General features: G+C 43.9%; 1 protein-coding gene across 3 annotated transcripts; it reads right to left on the reverse strand.

The window, feature by feature from the left end:
- Nucleotides 1-3884: 3884 nt before the first annotated feature.
- On the reverse strand, nt 3885-14611 carry LOC140528957 (uncharacterized). Of its 3 annotated transcripts, XM_072647320.1 has the most exons (6): nt 14429-14559; nt 10097-10272; nt 8689-8751; nt 6321-6647; nt 5288-5416; nt 3885-5095 (listed from the first exon to the last, which is right to left on the reverse strand). In XM_072647320.1, exons 1-6 carry the CDS (start codon nt 14458-14460, stop codon nt 4926-4928), a joined length of 897 nt encoding a protein of 298 aa, XP_072503421.1. In that variant the 5' UTR covers nt 14461-14559; the 3' UTR covers nt 3885-4925. The 3 variants fall into 3 exon arrangements, with proteins under 3 accessions (XP_072503421.1, XP_072503422.1, XP_072503420.1); XM_072647321.1 differs by lacking the exon at nt 8689-8751 and having other exon boundaries at nt 14429-14611; XM_072647319.1 differs by lacking the exon at nt 14429-14559 and having other exon boundaries at nt 10097-10430.
- Nucleotides 14612-17666: the final 3055 nt, after the last annotated feature.

Raw genomic sequence — 17666 nt, forward strand, 5'->3', positions numbered from 1 at the left:
CCACAGCTTGACTGAATCCCACCCCTCCATACTGGCTTGGTGGAACTGGAAGCCAGGTGGCTGTGGAGAGGAAACTCTGCGAAGATTCTGGGCACAAAAATCCCTCTCTGCGCTTGACTGTGCCACCTTGGAGGAACTGAGATTTTACAGATTCCCAGAGTATACCCTACTGTTGACAAAGGACCCAAAAGTCAAGTAACTGGTTGGGAAAATGTCCCCAAAAAAGGGGGAAAAAATAAGACCATAGAAGGTTACTTTCTTGGTGAGCAAATATCTCCTCTCAGCCTTTTGGATAAGGAAAAACAATGCTTACCATCAGGGAAAGACATAAAAGTCAAGGCTTCTGTATCCTAAACATCCAAAATAAATATTTGTTGGGGTCCCCTAGACCATTATGGGGATCCCTAAACCCCGACCCAAGGCTCTTGTCCAACAAGAGGCCTTGATCTAGTGAGTAATGAAATGAGGCGGGAGACAAGGTGGTGAGAGCTCCTTTTATTCCAGCTAGCTCACATGCATTTATAGCCTTAATTACGTGAACATTCCTAAGCCTATACATTGAACCTATCACCTAACACTTTTCCTTATATGGGTGTCTTCTCCACTGGACATCCAGAGCTGGACAAAGAACCGCCACATTGCAAACAACGACGAGACCCTTCCTCCTGAAATCCATCTAGTTCCACCCCTACTGACAAGCCCCTGGGTTATCTAGGCAGGCTCTCAGAGTGGTGTCCTACGATTGACAGGGGTCAGCTCTAACTCATTCCGTTACAAATATTCAATGGTCTCAGGCCATGGATGAGCTCAAAAAGGATTTTGAAATTCAGGTAAGAGAGGTGGAGGAAAACCTGGGAAGAGAAATGAGAGAGATGCAAGAAAAGCATGAAAAGTGAGTCAACACCTTGCTAAAGGAGATGCAAAAAAATGCTGAAGAAAATAACACCTTGAAAAATAGGCTAACTCAATTGGCAAAAGAGGTTCAAAAAGCCAATGAGGAGAAAAATACTTTAAAAAGCAGAATTAGCCAAATGGAAAAGGAGGTTCAATAGCTCACTGAAGAAAATAGTTCTTTAAAAATCAGAATGGAACAGATGGAGGCTAATGACTTTATGAGAAACCAAGAAATCACAAAGCAAAACCAAAGGAATGAAAAAATGGAAGATAATGTGAAATATCTCATTGGAAAAACAACTGACTTGGAAAATACATCCAGGAGAGACAATTTAAAAATTATGGAACAACCTGAAAGCCTTGATCAAAAAAAAGAGCCTAGACATCATCTTTCATGAAATTATCAAGGAAAACTGCCCTGATATTCTAGAACCAGGGGGAAAATAAATATTGAAAGAATCCACTGATCACCTCCTGAAAGAGATCCAAAAAGAGAAACTCCTAGGAACATTGTGGCCAAATTCCAGAGTTCCCTGGTCAAGGAGAAGATATTGCAAGAAGCTAGAAAGAAATAATTCAAGTATTGTGAAAATACAATCAGGATAACACAAGATCTAGCAGTTGCTACATTAAGGGATCGAAGGGTGTGGAATATGATATTCCAGAAGTCAAAGAAACTAGGACTAAAACCAAGAATCACCTACCCACCAAAACTGAGTGTAATACTTCAGGGGAAAAAAATTGTCTTTCAATGAAATAGAGGACTTTCAAGCATTCTTGATGAAAAGACCAGAGCTGAAGAGAAAATTTGACTTTCAAACACAAGAATGAAGAGAAGTATGAAAAGGTAAACAGCAAAGAGAAGTCACAACGGACTTACTAAAGTTGAACTGTTTACATTCTTACATGAAAAGACAATATTTGTAACTCTTGAAACTTTTCAGTATCTGGGTAGTTGGTGGGATTACACACACACACATACACACAGAGCGAATTGAATAGGATGGGATCATATCTTAAAAAAATGAAATTAAGCAGTGAGAGAAATATATTGGGAGGAGAAAGGGAGAAATGGAATGGGGCAAATTATCTCTCATAAAAGAGGCAAGCAAAAGACTTTTTAGTGGAGGGCAAAAGAGGGGAGGGGAGAGAAAAAACATGAAGCTTACTCTCATCACATTCGACTAAAGGAAGGAATAAAATGCACACTCATTTTGGTATGAAAACCTATCTTACAATACAGGAAAGTCGGGGAGAAGGGGATAAGCAGGGTGGGGGGAATGATGAAAGGGAGGGCAGTGGGAGGAGGGAGCAATTAGAAGTTAACACTCTTGGGGAGGGACAGGATCAAAAGAGAGAATAGAAGCAATGGGGAGCAGGACAGGATGGAGGGAAATATAGTTAGTCTTACATAACATGACTATTATGGAAGTCATTTGCAAAATGACACAGATATGGCCTATATTGAATTGCTTGCCTTCCCAAAGGGAATGGGTGGGGAGGGAGGGATGAAGAGAAGTTGGAACTCAAAGTTTTAGGAACAACTGTTGAGTATTGTTCTTGTAACTAGGCAATAAGAAATACAGGTAATGGGGTATAGAAAGTTATCTTGCCCTACAGGACAAAAGTGAAGATGGGGATAAGGGAAGGGAAGGATGTTAGAAGAGAGGGCAGATTGGTGATAGGGGCAATTAGAATGCTCAGTGTTTTGGGGTGGGGGGAGGGGAGAAATGGGGAGAAAATTTGGAACCCCAAATTTTGTGGAAATGAATGTTAAAAGTTAAATCAATAAATTTTATAAATAAGTCCCCCAACAAAATAACATTTCTATACCTGATTCTGCCGCTCTCTGAAGCTATCATCCTACATTTCCTTGTCCTTTTCCACACTAACTATGCTTCTTGCTTCCATTTCCTCACTTTTCAAGCCATTTTCAATCTGGCTTCTGATACCATTACTAGATTGAAACCTTTCCTTCCAAAGTTGCCAATAATTCCTCTAGTGCATAAGAATAGGTTGAGTGATGCAGTGGAAGGTTTTGTAATCAGCAAACCTAGGTTTGAAAACTAACCTGCCACTTATTCTCTGTGTGACCCTAGGCAAGTCAATGACTCTCTCTGGGCCTCAGTTTCTTCATCCATTAAATAGTGGGTTGGATTAGATACCCTATAAGATACGTTTCTGCTCCGTGTCTGTGATTCAAGGTGAAGGACTGCCATAAGCCAGACTGAAAAGCTTTGGTCTCCTTGTCTCCTTGGTTTCCTGTGGTTTTCTGTACATGTTTGGATGTCTCCTATGGAATCATTGTGAGCCTTTCTCTCTCTCTAAGTTTCTTTATCTCTCTCAGTACTCCCTAGGTAAGCTCCCTTGGATCCCTTGAGATGAGTTCTCATATCTAGACAGAGAATTGCCAAATCAAACTACCCAGACCAATATTTTCCCCGAATTCTAGCCATACCAAACAGCTGCCTGATGGACATTACCAGGATTTTTCATTGGCAGCTATTATGGACTTGTTAATGGGAGAATACAATGAAAATTTCACTGACTTTGAGAATCATGACATCACACTCAAATTAGCATTTCAGTCTCACCTAGTTGATATCACCAAGGCACCTAAAGAACTACAGATGGAATTGATTGAGGCCTCAGTAGATGACATTTTAAAGTCATTGTTTGATGCTAAGAAAGATTCATCTGAAATATGGAAAAATGCAGTAGAATATCCACATCTTTGGCAACATGCCCCCAAAATGCTTTTTTACTTTTCAACCACTTATTGCTGCAAGTCTACAGTCTCCTAGCTAACCCAAAACAAGAGCCCTTGAGGTCACAAATGACTGATACCTCTCTAGAGCATCAACTGAAATTTGGTTGCAGGAATTCAAATGGTTTTCAACAAATATTCAAATGAATGCTTTGTCTGGTTCAACCAAATATTCAAATGGTTTTCAATAAAAACAGACACAACAAAGTCATTAAAAGGTTAGTTAACTTTAAAATTAATAAATACTTTTTTATTTTTTGAAATTCTTAAGTACATAGTAGTTAGATTTTTATAAAATAATGTACATTTTTAAGTATATCTACTTGAAGTTTTTTGAATATGGCCTTATTGGATTATGGCTAAATTAATGTGGCCTTTTAACATGAAGGCCCATCACTGATCTGGACTTCTCCAGACTTTTCCAGAGAGAAAGCCTACCCTATCCTTATTAGAAGGGACAAAGGGCACTGGACAGATCAGGAGGGAAAAGTGAGAGACAGATGAAAAACTGGTTACACAGAGGGAGTATACCTTTGCTGAATTTATTGATTTGTCAGCAAAGTTCTAGAAAAGGGTGAGGGAGAGTGATCCTGTTTGATGGTGTACATGTGAGATTCAGGAGATGAAGGTATTTCCCTGACAGGCAGTGAGGTGGAGAAAACTGGTTGCATCACCACCCACCCTACCCTAAGGCAACCCCTGATCTGGGGCCAGACAAAGCATTTATTTCCTTTTAGATTGGATTGTTTTAGGTTATTCTGATTTTGGCCAAATGAGTAGGATATCCTGGGACAACCAGAGAGCTAGAGCACAATAGAGGAGTTACAACACTAAGAGACACTAAGAGATCTGAGAATGAAAAAAGCCACATCTGCACACACATTGGAGGGTCAGGATGATGGGTTCGCCCTTCGATGCAGAAGAAGACCATGCCATCAGAGAAATAATGACATGACTTGTACTTGATTTTTTTTTTTTTTTGAGGGAGGGCTGTACAGGTCACCAGCCTCACTTCTCCTCCATAGCCATCTGAATCCAGTGACCACATATTCATCAGGATGACTGGAGATGACCCACGATGAGGCAGTTGGGGTTAAGTGACTTGCCCAAGGTCACACATGGAAAGACAAAGGAAAAAAATAAAAGTCTAAAAGGCAAGATCCTGTTCTTCTCTCTGCCTACCCTGACAGGCTTCATTCTTGCCTTTGCTATCTATCTATAGCTATATATCTACACATATCTATGTGTCTAGCAAGGAGCTGTCTTATCCCTGTGATCTCATCTGTGTTTCTGTTTCTTGATCTGAAAGGGAAGTTACGTGGACAGGTTCACATCCCTCCTCTAGTCTTCTCTCCTCCCTATGGCTCATGTTGTATGTTCCTTCTTCTTCTGTTCCTTCTTCTTGTTGTATGTTCCTTCTTCTTCTGCAGATGCCTGGAGATGAGAAGAGAGGTGTCACAGAGCAGGCTGGTCACATCCCTCCCATGAAGCCAGGCCACTTATGAGAATATGGAGGGCACAGGGCCCATCTCCTCCCTCCCTTCTCCACAAAGTAAAACCAGTGCCATTCTGTGCCCAAGACCCACTGTCCCAGCACAGTCATAATCTCTCCTGTCTTCCAATTACCTCTTGTGTTCTTAAGGCAATTCTGTCGTATTTTTGGACAGCAGACACATACTGCTATCAGAAATATGAACGAAACAAACACGAACATCCCAATGCACAGTTTCATGTCAAACTTCATATTCACAGACCCTGAAAGAATAAGTCAAGATCATTCAGCATGAATCTGTTACTGAGAAGGGGGATAGAGGCTTGGAAAGGAAATATGTGAAGTAAAGGATAGTAGAAAAGAGAAGGGGATAGGAAAGTGAACTAGGAGAGACTGTTCCTTATAGAACTTTTTGACATTTGGGTAAACAAGCAAGAAAGGGGCTGGTGATATGGAAAAAGGGTGATAGGAGAGAAAAGGACCTGCATGATTTGAACAGAGGGCAGAGATACAGAAATGAGAGGATAAACTATGACTAAAACATGACAATAGGCAGTATCTGGAGGATCTTTCTTCTGGAGCATCAGTCATTACTAAGTTCCTTGAATTCTCCTCCATTTCCCCCCAGAAAGCCTTCCTTCTCCTCCAGTGTGCACCAATCCTGTTCCTCTACTACACCTCCTTACCCCCTACATCACATCTCCTCTCTCTCTCATCAGAATAGACACACCCAGAAGGAGACCTCGTTCTTGCTTCAGTATTTCAGGGGCACATTCAGCCTTCACAGATTGCTCTTCAGTTCAGGGACATTCCCAGGAGGAGGGATGAGGAAAGACTGAGTGACTGACAAGCTCAGGAGCTTTCACGTTGGTCTCTAGGAAAGATAGGTCTGAAGTTCAGTCAGTCTTCCTCATTCCTTTGGGTTGACCCATGGGTATGTGACCTAGGGACAGGCCTTCTAGCCTCAGTTTCCTGCCCTCTACTTTCCCTTACCTAAGGAAAGAGCAGCACTGCCTCCCTTTCCCTTTCCCTTTCTAAGGGGCAAAGTGGGAGGGGAAGACATGTTTTGGAAAGGTCTGAAGGTGGGAGAGTGGAAGGAAGGTTTTAAAAGTGTCAAAGTGTGTGAGAGCAGGGTGGGGTCCAAAAGGGGGCAAGTGCTTCATTTACCAAAGACAGTTAAATTGAACTTCTGAATATGCATCTTTCCTGAGGCTGATCTGATGTGAGCTTCATAACATCCACTGTCTTCAGAGGTCACACTCATTAACATCAGAGTCTTATCATCAGGGACAGACAACCTCCCCTCATATTCTTTCCTGGGAATGATCCTGGTTGTCCTGCTCTCCCCTGGAGAGATGGTGAGTAGGAGCAGATTCTTAGATACCAGATACAGTTTAAGCTCGGTCTCCTTTGTTATATTTTGGTCCAGGTGGATCAGAACATGCTCTCCTTGGGTCCTGTTCAGAGAGGTCACTCCTTCTGAGATGCAGTTGCCTGTGACAGGATGAAAATAAGACTCATAAGGGCACAGGAAAGGTGGGTCCCACTTACCAGAGGGAATCAAAAAGGTAGAAAGGTGCTGAGGAAGGACCTGCATGTACCACAGACATCTCCAACTCACTGTAAAATAAAAGTCCTTGTCTTCCTCTCCAAACCTGACCCTTCTCCAAACCTTCCCCTTTTCTGTTGATAGCCCCTCCATGAGCCCAGTCCCTGGGTTTGGAGCTTTGCATTCAGCCTTGACATTCTCTCCCCTGCTCTCCATGGCCCATTGATGTCCAAGTCTTGTCTCTCCTCTCTCTTCAGCCCCTCTCCTATATGATCCATTCCTTCTGCTCACATGGCCTCCCTTGCTCAGGCTCTCACCATTCTCTCACCTGGACTATTTCACTTCCTCTCATTGCATCTCCCTGCTTCTGTTCTCTCTTTCTTCCCCAGTTCATCCTCCCCGAAGCTGACAAAGTAATGAAGGCTCAGCCAGGTCCATTCCCTCCCTCACTCAAAAATATCCATGGGGAGGTGGGGGAGGAGGTTCTATTGCTTCCAGGATGAGAATCCAAATTCTGAGCTTTCACAATCTCTTCCCTTTTAAGCCTCTCATATTCTTTCTTCCCCTTTATGCATTTCTCATTCCAGACAAAGGATTATCAGCTTATCCCCAAAGTCTTCCTTCCATTTCCCATTTCAGTGTCTTGATTCAGGCCAAACAGCACACCTTGCCTGCATCTATCTGAATCCTCTGTTTTTGTTCAGTTGTGGGTCCTGTTTGACTCTTTGTGACTCCATTTGGAGTTTTCTTGGCAGAGATACTGGAGTGATTTGCTGTTTCCTCCTCCAGTTCATTTTAAAGTTAAGGAAATTGAGGCAAAGAGTGTTAAGTGACTTGCCAGGGTCATAAAACTAAGTGTCTGAGGACAGATTTGAACTCTGGAAGATGAGTCTCCCTGGCTTCAGGTCCAGTACTCTGTGTACTCTGGTGCCACCCAGCTGCCCCATCTGAATGCTTACTTTTTTTTCCAGTCAGCTCATGGGGTGGGTATTATGGTGTTTTAGAAAATGGAGTGGAATTGGTGTCAGAGCATGGGTTTGGTACTAGGGAATCAGGAGAACCATTCTCGGTGGAATGGTGGTGATGGTAACATGAGATCTTTTGTGGGACCAGGTTGCAATTCCAGCTCTGCTCCTTCCTTACTCTGTGACTGTAGAGAATTTACTTTCCCTTTCTAGGACTCCTATTTCTTTTCTCTAACATGAGGCAAGTGAAGTAGATGACACCTAAGGTCCCTTCAGTCTCCAGGTCTAGGATGCCAGACAGAAGACTAGGAGAAAGTAGAGGAGCATTTTCTGGGGATGGGGACACTGGGAAGTTAGATGACTTATTCAGGGTCACACAGACAACATAACTCTACCTAGGTGGATAGAGATTTAGGAAGACCAGAGGTCAAATCTAGCTTTGGCCACTTGTATGACACTGGGTAAGTCATAGAGTAATCTCTATCTGCCTGTTTCCTCAACTGTAAAAAGGGGATCACAAGAGCATCTATTTCACAGGGTTGTGGGGAGTTTCAATGGAGATACTATTTGTAAGCATTTAGCACTGTGCTTGTACATAGGAAGTACTAAATAAATGCTTCGTTAAATGGACATGATAGGATAGGTTAAGCTTGCTTAATATATTAGTAAAGGAAAAACATTGACTTAAAGGGTCTGGTAATGGGGGTCATTCATGTATACCCAGAAGGGATAAGAGAGGTCATCGAGTTCAGTTCCCTCATTTACAGAGGAGGAACTGGAAGCCCGAGGAGCTTGCCCATAAGCAGTGAAGGCAGGATTTGAATTCAAGCCCTAAGACTCTTAGTTGAGTTCCTTTTTCAGTTTTTCATATCACAGTTCCTACGTTTGTGCCTATCTAGAAGAAGATAGAACCTCCTCACATTCTGTTTAGGCAGAACCCCTTACCTGTAGGTAGGGAAGTACCTGTGTCAATTCCAGTCTTGCCTGGGGAGGGCAGATGAACAAATGAGACTTTACTTACCAAGTATGGAGAAAGGAAATGTAGGTTTGGAGAAGGCCTGAATGGTCTTTTCTCTTTCTGAAACTGAGTAAGCCCAAGAGAAGGCTAATTACCAGCCCATTCCAGCTTTCTCTTCCCTTAAAGTTTACTGTTTCTGTCACAGACACCATCATCCTGCCTAGTAACTCAGGACTGCAACCACGAAGTATCAACCAATGACTTGGCACCCCTGCTATGTAATTGTTTTTCTTTCAGTTTGGATTACTTGATATTAACATGTATGTATGTATACATATATGTGTGTGTATGATTGATTAATACACATATTTTAAACACACACTCATAGACATGGATATCTGTGATATCTATCTCTAATACGCCATTAGTGCTTTTTTGGGGACATTCTATACATACACACACATTTATATATATTAATGATACATTGGATAGTACACAAATTTAGATCTATCTATCTTTATAGACGTAGAATTTTCCAGGTTACAATGTATAGGGAAAACTTATTATTTTTGGACCTAGAGGCCTGAACTAAGAGTGATGGAGAGATGGGTGGAAGACCAAATGCAGGTTTTATGTAATGAAAAAATTATATCCTAACCATCAGGGCTACCTAGTTGTAGAATGGGCCATCTCAGGAGGCAGGAGGGGGATCCTTCTCACTTTAGGCCTTGAAACAAAGACTGGATGAATACTGGTCAGCTTTATAATGGCAGAATTTCTTATCAAATCTGGGTTGGACTCAGTGGCTTCTAAGGAGACCTCCATCTCTCAAACCTAAGCTTCTTTCCACTCCTTCATCCTTAGCAGGCCCCTTTCCCTCAGTCCTTATTACTAAATGAGCTTCCAAGTCTGTAGGTCCAAGGCAGCCTCAGAGATTCTTCACTTTGGTGTGGCTGATGAGCCACATTAATAAAGGGAGGAAAGTCGCCAGATGCTGGCACATTGAAAGGCCATGGCTCTCTCTTGGGCTGGCCCAGCCCAGACTTTCCTGATAAGTGGGGCTTCAAAAGAGCTTAAGTCTGGTGTTTGTGAAATGTATACTGAGAAGGCATCTCCAGTGGAAGTACAGTTCTGTTAAGCAGTGCAGGTGACATAGGTCAGTGGAGCAGTGCCTTGTCTCACCTGATCTCCTCTAGCTATCCTCAGCTCTTTGGTCCTCAGACCTCTGGAGTTAAGCCCTTATCAGTGAGGACAGGGAGGGTGCCCAGCAGCTTTCTCACCTTGTACCCTTCATGATGTCCCTTCTTTCTCCCTTGCTGTCCAAGCTATTTCCAAGTCCTGGGTCTTTTCCCTCCCCGCTCCCTTCCCTTCCTCTTTCCCTATCCACTTTCCATTCTGCTACCCCCAATTTCATGAATTCCATGTCAGAGATCCCGAGTAAGGCCAGGACCAGTTGGGGATGATCACTTACCTCTGACATGACTGGGAAAATCCAGCAGAACCCAGGTAAAGAGAAACAGGATCAGGAATCTCTGATGTATGAATTCAAACATTGCTCTAGGCCGTGTGCTCTGGGAAACCTCAGTACTTTTCCTGTGATGGCCTTTTCTCTTCCTTCCAACTATTCTCCCCAATCCGTGTGCCTTCCTAGGACAGTAACATACAGTCTTCTGAACAGGTGCTCCCTGCATTTGCATACACACTTTAAATCCATCCCACTCATTCAGTCACACTCCAAACTAAATAGTGTATGCTATGTCCTCTGAGACCAGCCTATGTTTTACATGCGGCCCATGAATCCACCAGGAGGCAGGGACATCCTATTAACTGCTCTGACAGTGGGTTCTCCCTCATCCTCCCTCCTCCTGGAACTCTTCCCCTTCTCCCCAGAGACCTTGTCCCTAACCTGCTCCTTCCCCCCAGTTCATCTGCTCAGTTTTAGAACTCAGCTAAGGGTTGGAATGCTCAAGATTGGCAGATGGATGAGTGAGAGCAAACTCACTTAATACACTCTATGTAGCCAGTCCCCTGCTTCACATTCCAGCCACCAACTGGCACCTACCGTGGCATCTTACCATCTACCATATTCAGTCACTGCAGTTCTTCCCTCCACCCCCATCCCAATTGCTAGAGGCATGGAATGGAGCACCCAGTCTGGAGTGACCTGATAGAAGCTGTGATCCTGGGCAAGTCATTTAACCTATGTTGCCTCAGTTTTCTAAATAGTAAAATGGGGATAGTAATTAGCTCTTATTTCCCAGGCTTGCAGTAAAGCAGCTGGTACATAGCAGGTACTTAATAGATGCTTGTTTCCTTCCTTTCCACTCCTTTTTATCCCCTGTCCTGGAGACAGTAAAAAACTAAGAACACTCATGCTATTGGAAAGGACATGGCAGTCTACTGTCCTAAGGTTTCCATCACCATTTCTGTGATTCTCCAGTCAAAATCTGCCTTCCAGAGTCACCTATACCCTACACATTTCATCTCCCCCTTTAAAATGTAAGATCCTTGAGAGCAGGATCACTTTTGTATATATGTATCAGTACATACCTAGTACTAGTTCTGGCACATAGTCGGTGGTAGATAAAAACTTTTTCATTCAGTCATTCAAAGCCTCACCCAGAATCTCACAAGTGGAATGGTTGGTAGGGACCACAGAGATCACTTATAGCTCAATGAGAATCTCTTCTATCAATCAATCATCTTACAAGCATTTATTAAATGATTACTATATACAAGAATCCATGTTAAGCAACTGGGGTACAAAGAAAAAGCAAAAATAATCCTAGACCACAAAGAGTTTACATTTTGCTGCTGCTGAAAGCAGCATGTGTAATCAAGTACATATAAGGCACATGCAGTGTAGATGGAAGGTAACCTGAGAGGGGAAGGCATTAGCAGGTGAAGGAACTGGGAAAGACCTTCTGTGGAAGGTGGCATTTGAGGTGTCTTAAAGGAAGCCAGAGAAGCCTGGAAGAGGCACATTCCTGGCATGGGGGACTCCAGCGAAATAGGAATGGAGACAGGAGCTGGAATTTCATGTTCAAAGAAAGCAGGACATTATGCCTGGGAAGTTGAGTGTAGAGGAGTAATGTGGAAAAAGACTAAAACCCTGGGAAAAGGCCAAGTTGGGAAGGGCTTTCCATGCCCCCATCCCCAAGGAGAGGTAACAGGGAGCTCCTGCATTTTACTAAGTAGGACCAGAGGTGAGGGCAGTGTGGGGGTGTCATGATCAGATTTGTCCTTTGAAAGGATCACTCTGGCAACAGTGTGAGGCTGGCTTGGAATGGGTAGAGACTTGAGGCAGGTATGAGAACAGGAAAGTACTTCAATTCAGGTGAGAAGAACGGAGAGACTGAAGTCGAGTGGTCACTGAGTGAATGGAGACCTTTAGCAGGAAATGTGGAGAAAGAGATGACAAGGCTTGATGACTGATTGGGTATATGGGGTTACTGAGAAAGAAGAATGGAGGAGGCCAGCAAGAGTTCAACCTGGATGATCAGATTGAATGTTGGTGCCAGGGACAGTGACAGGGAAGAGAAACTTTAAAGGTCTTTTATTAACTAAGAATTTTCCCCAAAATTTAGTAATTGATTTTCTTTTCAGTATTCAACATTCACTTCCATAAGTTTTAAATTTTGTCCCCTTCCCTTTCTCCTCTCTTCCCAAGATGGCATGCAATTTTATGTGGCCTCTACACATACATTCCTATTAAATACACTTACACACCACTCATGTTACATAGAAGAATTATTACAAATGGGAGAAACCATGAGAAAAACAAAACAAAATACAGCAAAACATAACAAAAATGAAAATAGTCTGCTTCATTCTGCATTCCAGCTCCATAGTTCTTTCTCTGGACGTGGATGGTATTTTACATCATGAGTCCTTTGGAAATGTTTTAGGTCCTTGCATTGCTGAGAAGGGCTAAGTCTACAGTCCTCCCACACTGTGGCTATTGTTGTGTATAATATTTTCCTGGTTCTGCTCACTTCACTCAGCATCATTTAACTATTTTAAAACAATGTGCAGTGCTGGTGCTCTCTTCTGATCAACCCAGGAAAGACTCATTTCCCCTAGTAATTAGGGTAGTGATTACATTAGGGTCAGGGACTTTGAATGATCCACCCAAGATCAATATTCTCTTTCTCTTGTTCTGAACAAATTGGGTAATGATCAGAGGAGGAGAAAAAACCCTTTGATTCCTTCATTTATTGCAAGTCCCTCTATTCAGATGGAAAGGAAAATCCTTGAAGCAAGTGATCACCGTGAAAAAAAGGATGTTCAATAATCAGCAATGGCTGAAAAAGTTGTTTTATATGAATGTAATGGAATATTATTTCTCCTCCCTTTGGAAGAGGACCAATGATATCAGGGGTTGATATCTTGACTCATGCTGGGATTCTTCTAGAGTCAACAAAGTCAAATGGCAAGACAAAAGTCAAGATGACAAAGGCCCAGGATGCAATGGATGGCCATGTCATTTTTGATGTCTGACCAAGCTCTAAGTGCTCCCTAATCCTTTCCTCAGCCTCCTTTCTGGCCTTTGGAACAAATTGTTCTCAGCCTCCTATTGCATAGGAAGGCCATCTTCACATGCCAGATGTCTCCCTAGCTCCCCAATCAGTCTGAGACCTCTCTGTTACCCTCAACCTGGTTTAGCCTGTCTGCCTAGACAGTGTTACTGGGGTATGGCAGCTTCACATGCTACAGCTTCCTGGAGCCACAGGGGAGAGTTGAGCCCCAAGCAGACACCAATGGTGGGTGAGCAGCCCTGAGAAGGGCTCAGTAAGCCCTCACACCAGAGGAGTTACTCCCTGAATACCCGATATTACTGAGTGGAAATGAGGAAATAGATGACTTCAGAAACAGAGAAAGATGCATATGAATGGATGCAGAGCAAAGGAAGTACAACTGGAACAACAATTGATAGTACTGCATCAATGATTAAAATGAGCCCTTTTGAGGAATTTTATAAAATGCTAGTGAATGAAAGGGCAGAACCTGGAGAAGAATTTAATGAGTAACAAGAACATAAAATAAAAGAATACGGTGATTCAACCATTCATGATTAGGACTGAAGTCACTGTTGTCCTGTGGTTTTCTGGCCTGGATGGGAGGGCCATGGTTTCCAGGCTCTATGTAAGGAGGGGGCTCAGCATAGCTTTCCTCCTCATTTCCCACCACTTTCACTGCTTTCGGACTTTGTCTCTCGGGGGTAGCGCATCCATGCCTGTCTCTGGAGATGGGCAGAGCAACGCCCTGGGACAACTTCCTACCTTCCTACTTCTACCGACCTTCCCTAACACCGCTCCGGGGCACCCGGGTCCCCCCAGCCCTCCCAGGTTCGCCACTTGGAGTGAAAGGGGAGGGGGCCTGGGAGCAGATTCCCCTCCACTTCCCGCGAGTCTGTCAGTCTCCGGACCCCACCCCAGGTGTGATCGGAGGAAAAGGGAAAAGCCTACAGTACCCGGTATTCCCAGCCGGGGCTCCCATCCAAGTACTAAGCAGACCCGACCCTGCTTAGCTTCTGAGACCCAGTGGATTTAGGGTTAAATTTTCCTGGGGGCACCAAGACCCCTCACCACCTCGGCTCCTGTTGAGTACCCACCAGCCCAGGAGAGGCCCTGGGGGAACTTCCCCTCTGGCTAATCTGGTCACACGTGGCTCGCCGGTGCCCTTCCTCCCTGGCGCTGACCCTGCCCCGACAGAAGACGGAAAATTGGGTCCCTGTCCCGGCCACTCACTGCCCGGAGTGAGCTCACCCACGGACCAGCACCGATCCGCCTCGCCGCCTCACCTCGGACCGCGCACCACTCCTCCGTCTTGCATCTCAAGCTGCGGAAGCCCCTAGATGCCCCAAATCCCCAAATTGTCCTCCTTCCCCTCAGGTCTGCCCACAAGAAGCCTCAAGATCCCACAGCCGGCTGGGAGCACTCCAGACCTAATCCCGCCGGTCCCGGCCCGCCCCCGGCCCGCCCCCGGCCGTCACCTGATCTGGCTGGCTGGTGCTAAATCCTCTCCAGGCTCGTGTAATTTCTCGCCACCCTCGTAGTTGCGCCCCTTCCAGGATGCACAAACTCCTCATCCTTCCCTTGATTCTACCGGAACTCTTCCCCCCGGCCCCCTCTCCGGGCGGGGAGAGGGAGACGGAGGCGGAGGCGGAGGCATGATCTGATATCCCTCAACTTGAACTGGCTGGATTTTGACAGTGACTGTGGGACATGGCCTGACGCTGCAGTACTCCAGACAAACACAGCTTCTTAACTTTTCCAGCTTGGGTGTCAAGTGGAGTTAGATTATATAGTCATTCCATTTACAAACATTTATTAAAGTTTCCTACTATGTGTCAGGCAATGCATCAGGACGAAAGTGAAACAATCCCTACGCTTGAGAAGTTTCTATTCCATCATAAGTGACACAATGTATGTGGTTTTGTGCACTCTGTGTGTATACAAAAGACAAAATAAATAGAAGGTAGTACTAGTAGGTAGAAGGGTGGAAGACAACGTAGAAGGTGACATGTAAGCAGGCTCTTGAAGGACACTAGGGATTGGGGGAGGTAGAAGTGAAGACAGAGAATACTCCATTTGTGGAGAACAGACTGTAATGGCATGGGGACACGTGGAATATTGTGCATGAGCAGCAGTAAGAAGGTTGGTTCGACTAGATTCCAGAGTATGTGTGTGGGAGTGTAGGGATGGATAAGGAACCTGGAAGGATAGGTTGAGATGAGGTTGTGAAGGGCTTTAAATGCTGATCGAAGGAGTTTATATTTAATTCTAGATAGAATAGGAAGCCTAAAGGAGTTTGTGGAGTAGAGGGGTTACAAGCTGTGCTTGAGGGCAGCTAGGTGGTGCAGTGAATAGAGCTCTGGCCTGGAGTCAGGAATACTCTTCCTGACTTTGAATGTGCCCTCAGACACTTACTAGCAGTGTGACCCTGGGCAAGTCTCTTTGATGAGATTTGAGAGGTTCAGGGACCCCCACCCCAAACACTGGAGTATGGGAGAAGGCTGTCTGGAATGAATTCAAGGATTCAAGCATTCTTTAAGTCAAGGTGGCAAAGGTTTATTGTAATGCCAATATAGCAGGTGGAGCTCCTTAGGAAACTTGCATTCCTTAAGGAACTTGCAACCTAACAGGAATGATGCTAAAGCTTATATAGGAAAAGTTGTGGATTATCTGGCAGATATACTCAGTAGATCATAATTTACAACCTTGGTCACAGATATCTTTCACTACTGGAAACCAGGGGAAAGGGTTCCCTGGGGTTTTATCTCTCTTCCTAATTTTGACCCCTTAGATATCAGGCTCATCTCTACACTATCTGGAGTTCCTTCATCCTATCATCTGTCTTGTCTAACTTCATTTCTCCTTATGTGTTGCCTAGTAGACCTGGAGGAAGTCACAAAGCCAAGCTCATTGTGACTAGTACAAATTTAATACTGCAGCAAGTCAATATTTTTGTTCCTCCCTCATCAATTCTTTCTATCTGCACCCCACCTTGGTGGCTGTTTCACACCTTCTCTCCTCTAGTCTTCCAAGTGACTCCTAACCCCTCCCCTTCCAGCTGAAGCCTACGCTATATACTTCATTGGAAAAATGGAGGCTGTTTCCTGGGAAATACTTTCTCCCCCTCTCATCATCTCACATCCCTCTGATATCACCTGCTGTCTCCTCCTTCACTGGAGTTTCTCATAAACTGGTGGCCTTTCTCCTTGCCAAGATCAGTCACTCTACATGAACCTTCCATTCCACCATTCTTGACTTTGTACATTGTCCTCACTTTTACCCCCACTTTCTCTAATCTTTAGTCTTCCCCTCTCTACTGGCTCCTTCCCTGCTGCATAAGAACATGGTCACATCTTCTACGTATTAAAAACAAACAAACAAACAAAAACATCTCCACTGATCTTAACATAGTTGCCCTAAGAGTGATTTTCTGATATGTCTCCTCCCCTTCTTGGCTAAACGCCTAGAAAACAGCCGTCTCTGCCCATTCTCTCCACTCTTGTCATTGTCTTCTCAATTCTTTGGAATCTGACTTCTGACCTCACCCTGCAACTGAAATTGCTGCTGTCAGTTAGTCAGTCAGTCAGTAGACAAGGATTTATGAAGTGCTTACTATGTGCCAGGTACTGTGCTGAGCACTGGTGATGCAAAGAAAGGCAAAGAGATGGTCCTTGGCCTAGAAGAGCTCCTCTTCTAATAAAAGAGACAAGATGGAAATGACAGTCTATAATGAGGGATGGTCCAATGAGCCCAGTTCCTGAAAGTGTGCTCAGTGCTGCTGCTGCAGTTCCCCACTGGAAGCAGGCTAAGCTAGACAATATGAGAAATGTACACCACTTGTAGACTTCCTGTTTCTGCAAAGGGGTGGGGGCGGGGTGTCTTCTTTTTTAAGCCAGGCTTGTTCTTTGTAATTTTGCTACGTTCACATTTGGTTTGTAATGGTTGTTAATTGTTTACATTGTTGTACAGATACACTGCTTTCTTTTGTATTTCTGATATATCATTTCACATATAACAAATATATTTCACGTATTGTTTCCTCTGCTCTGCCAACTTCACACTAGATCAATTCTTGTAGATCTCTCCATGATTCTCTGTATTCATCACATTTGTCACAATAACATTCTAATAAATTTATGTATTATACCTTTTTTCAGCCATTTCAGCTGTGTTTGACTCTTTCATACTGGAATAGTTTGCCATTTCCTTCTCATTTTAGAGATGGGGAAATTGAGGCAAAGAATATTAAATGACTTGACCAGAGCCATACAGCTAGTAAGTGTCTGAGGCTAAGTTTGAACTTGGGAAGATGAGTCTTCCTGACTGCAGGCCTGGCACGCCAACCAATGTGCCACCTAGTTGTCCCTTGATAATGTTTAATATAAAATTTTGGAATAATCTCTTTGTTCTCTCTGAAGCAAACTCAGAGAATGCCTCTTCCTATGTCAACAAAAGCCTGCCAGGGCTGACTTAACATTCCTTAAGAGACCTTTAACCTAAGACACTATCTTGAATAATGGGACT

This window comes from Notamacropus eugenii, chromosome 2, assembly GCF_028372415.1.
Source record: "Notamacropus eugenii isolate mMacEug1 chromosome 2, mMacEug1.pri_v2, whole genome shotgun sequence".
Taxonomy (NCBI): domain Eukaryota; kingdom Metazoa; phylum Chordata; class Mammalia; order Diprotodontia; family Macropodidae; genus Notamacropus; species Notamacropus eugenii.

What these genes read in the sequence shown, in the direction of transcription:
- LOC140528957 (XM_072647319.1), bottom strand. Translation starts at nt 10,322, where the DNA reads ATGCAAATGCAGGGAGCACCTGTTCAGAAGACTGTATGTTACTGTCCT. An exon ending in ATTTCCTTTCTCCATACTTG is followed by an intron (nt 6,648 to 8,688) that starts GTAAGTAAAGTC and finishes ATCCTGTCACAG; the next exon opens with GCAACTGCATCTCAGAAGGA. An exon ending in TTGCCTTAAGAACACAAGAG is followed by an intron (nt 5,096 to 5,287) that starts GTAATTGGAAGA and finishes TCTCATCTCCAG; the next exon opens with GCATCTGCAGAAGAAGAAGG.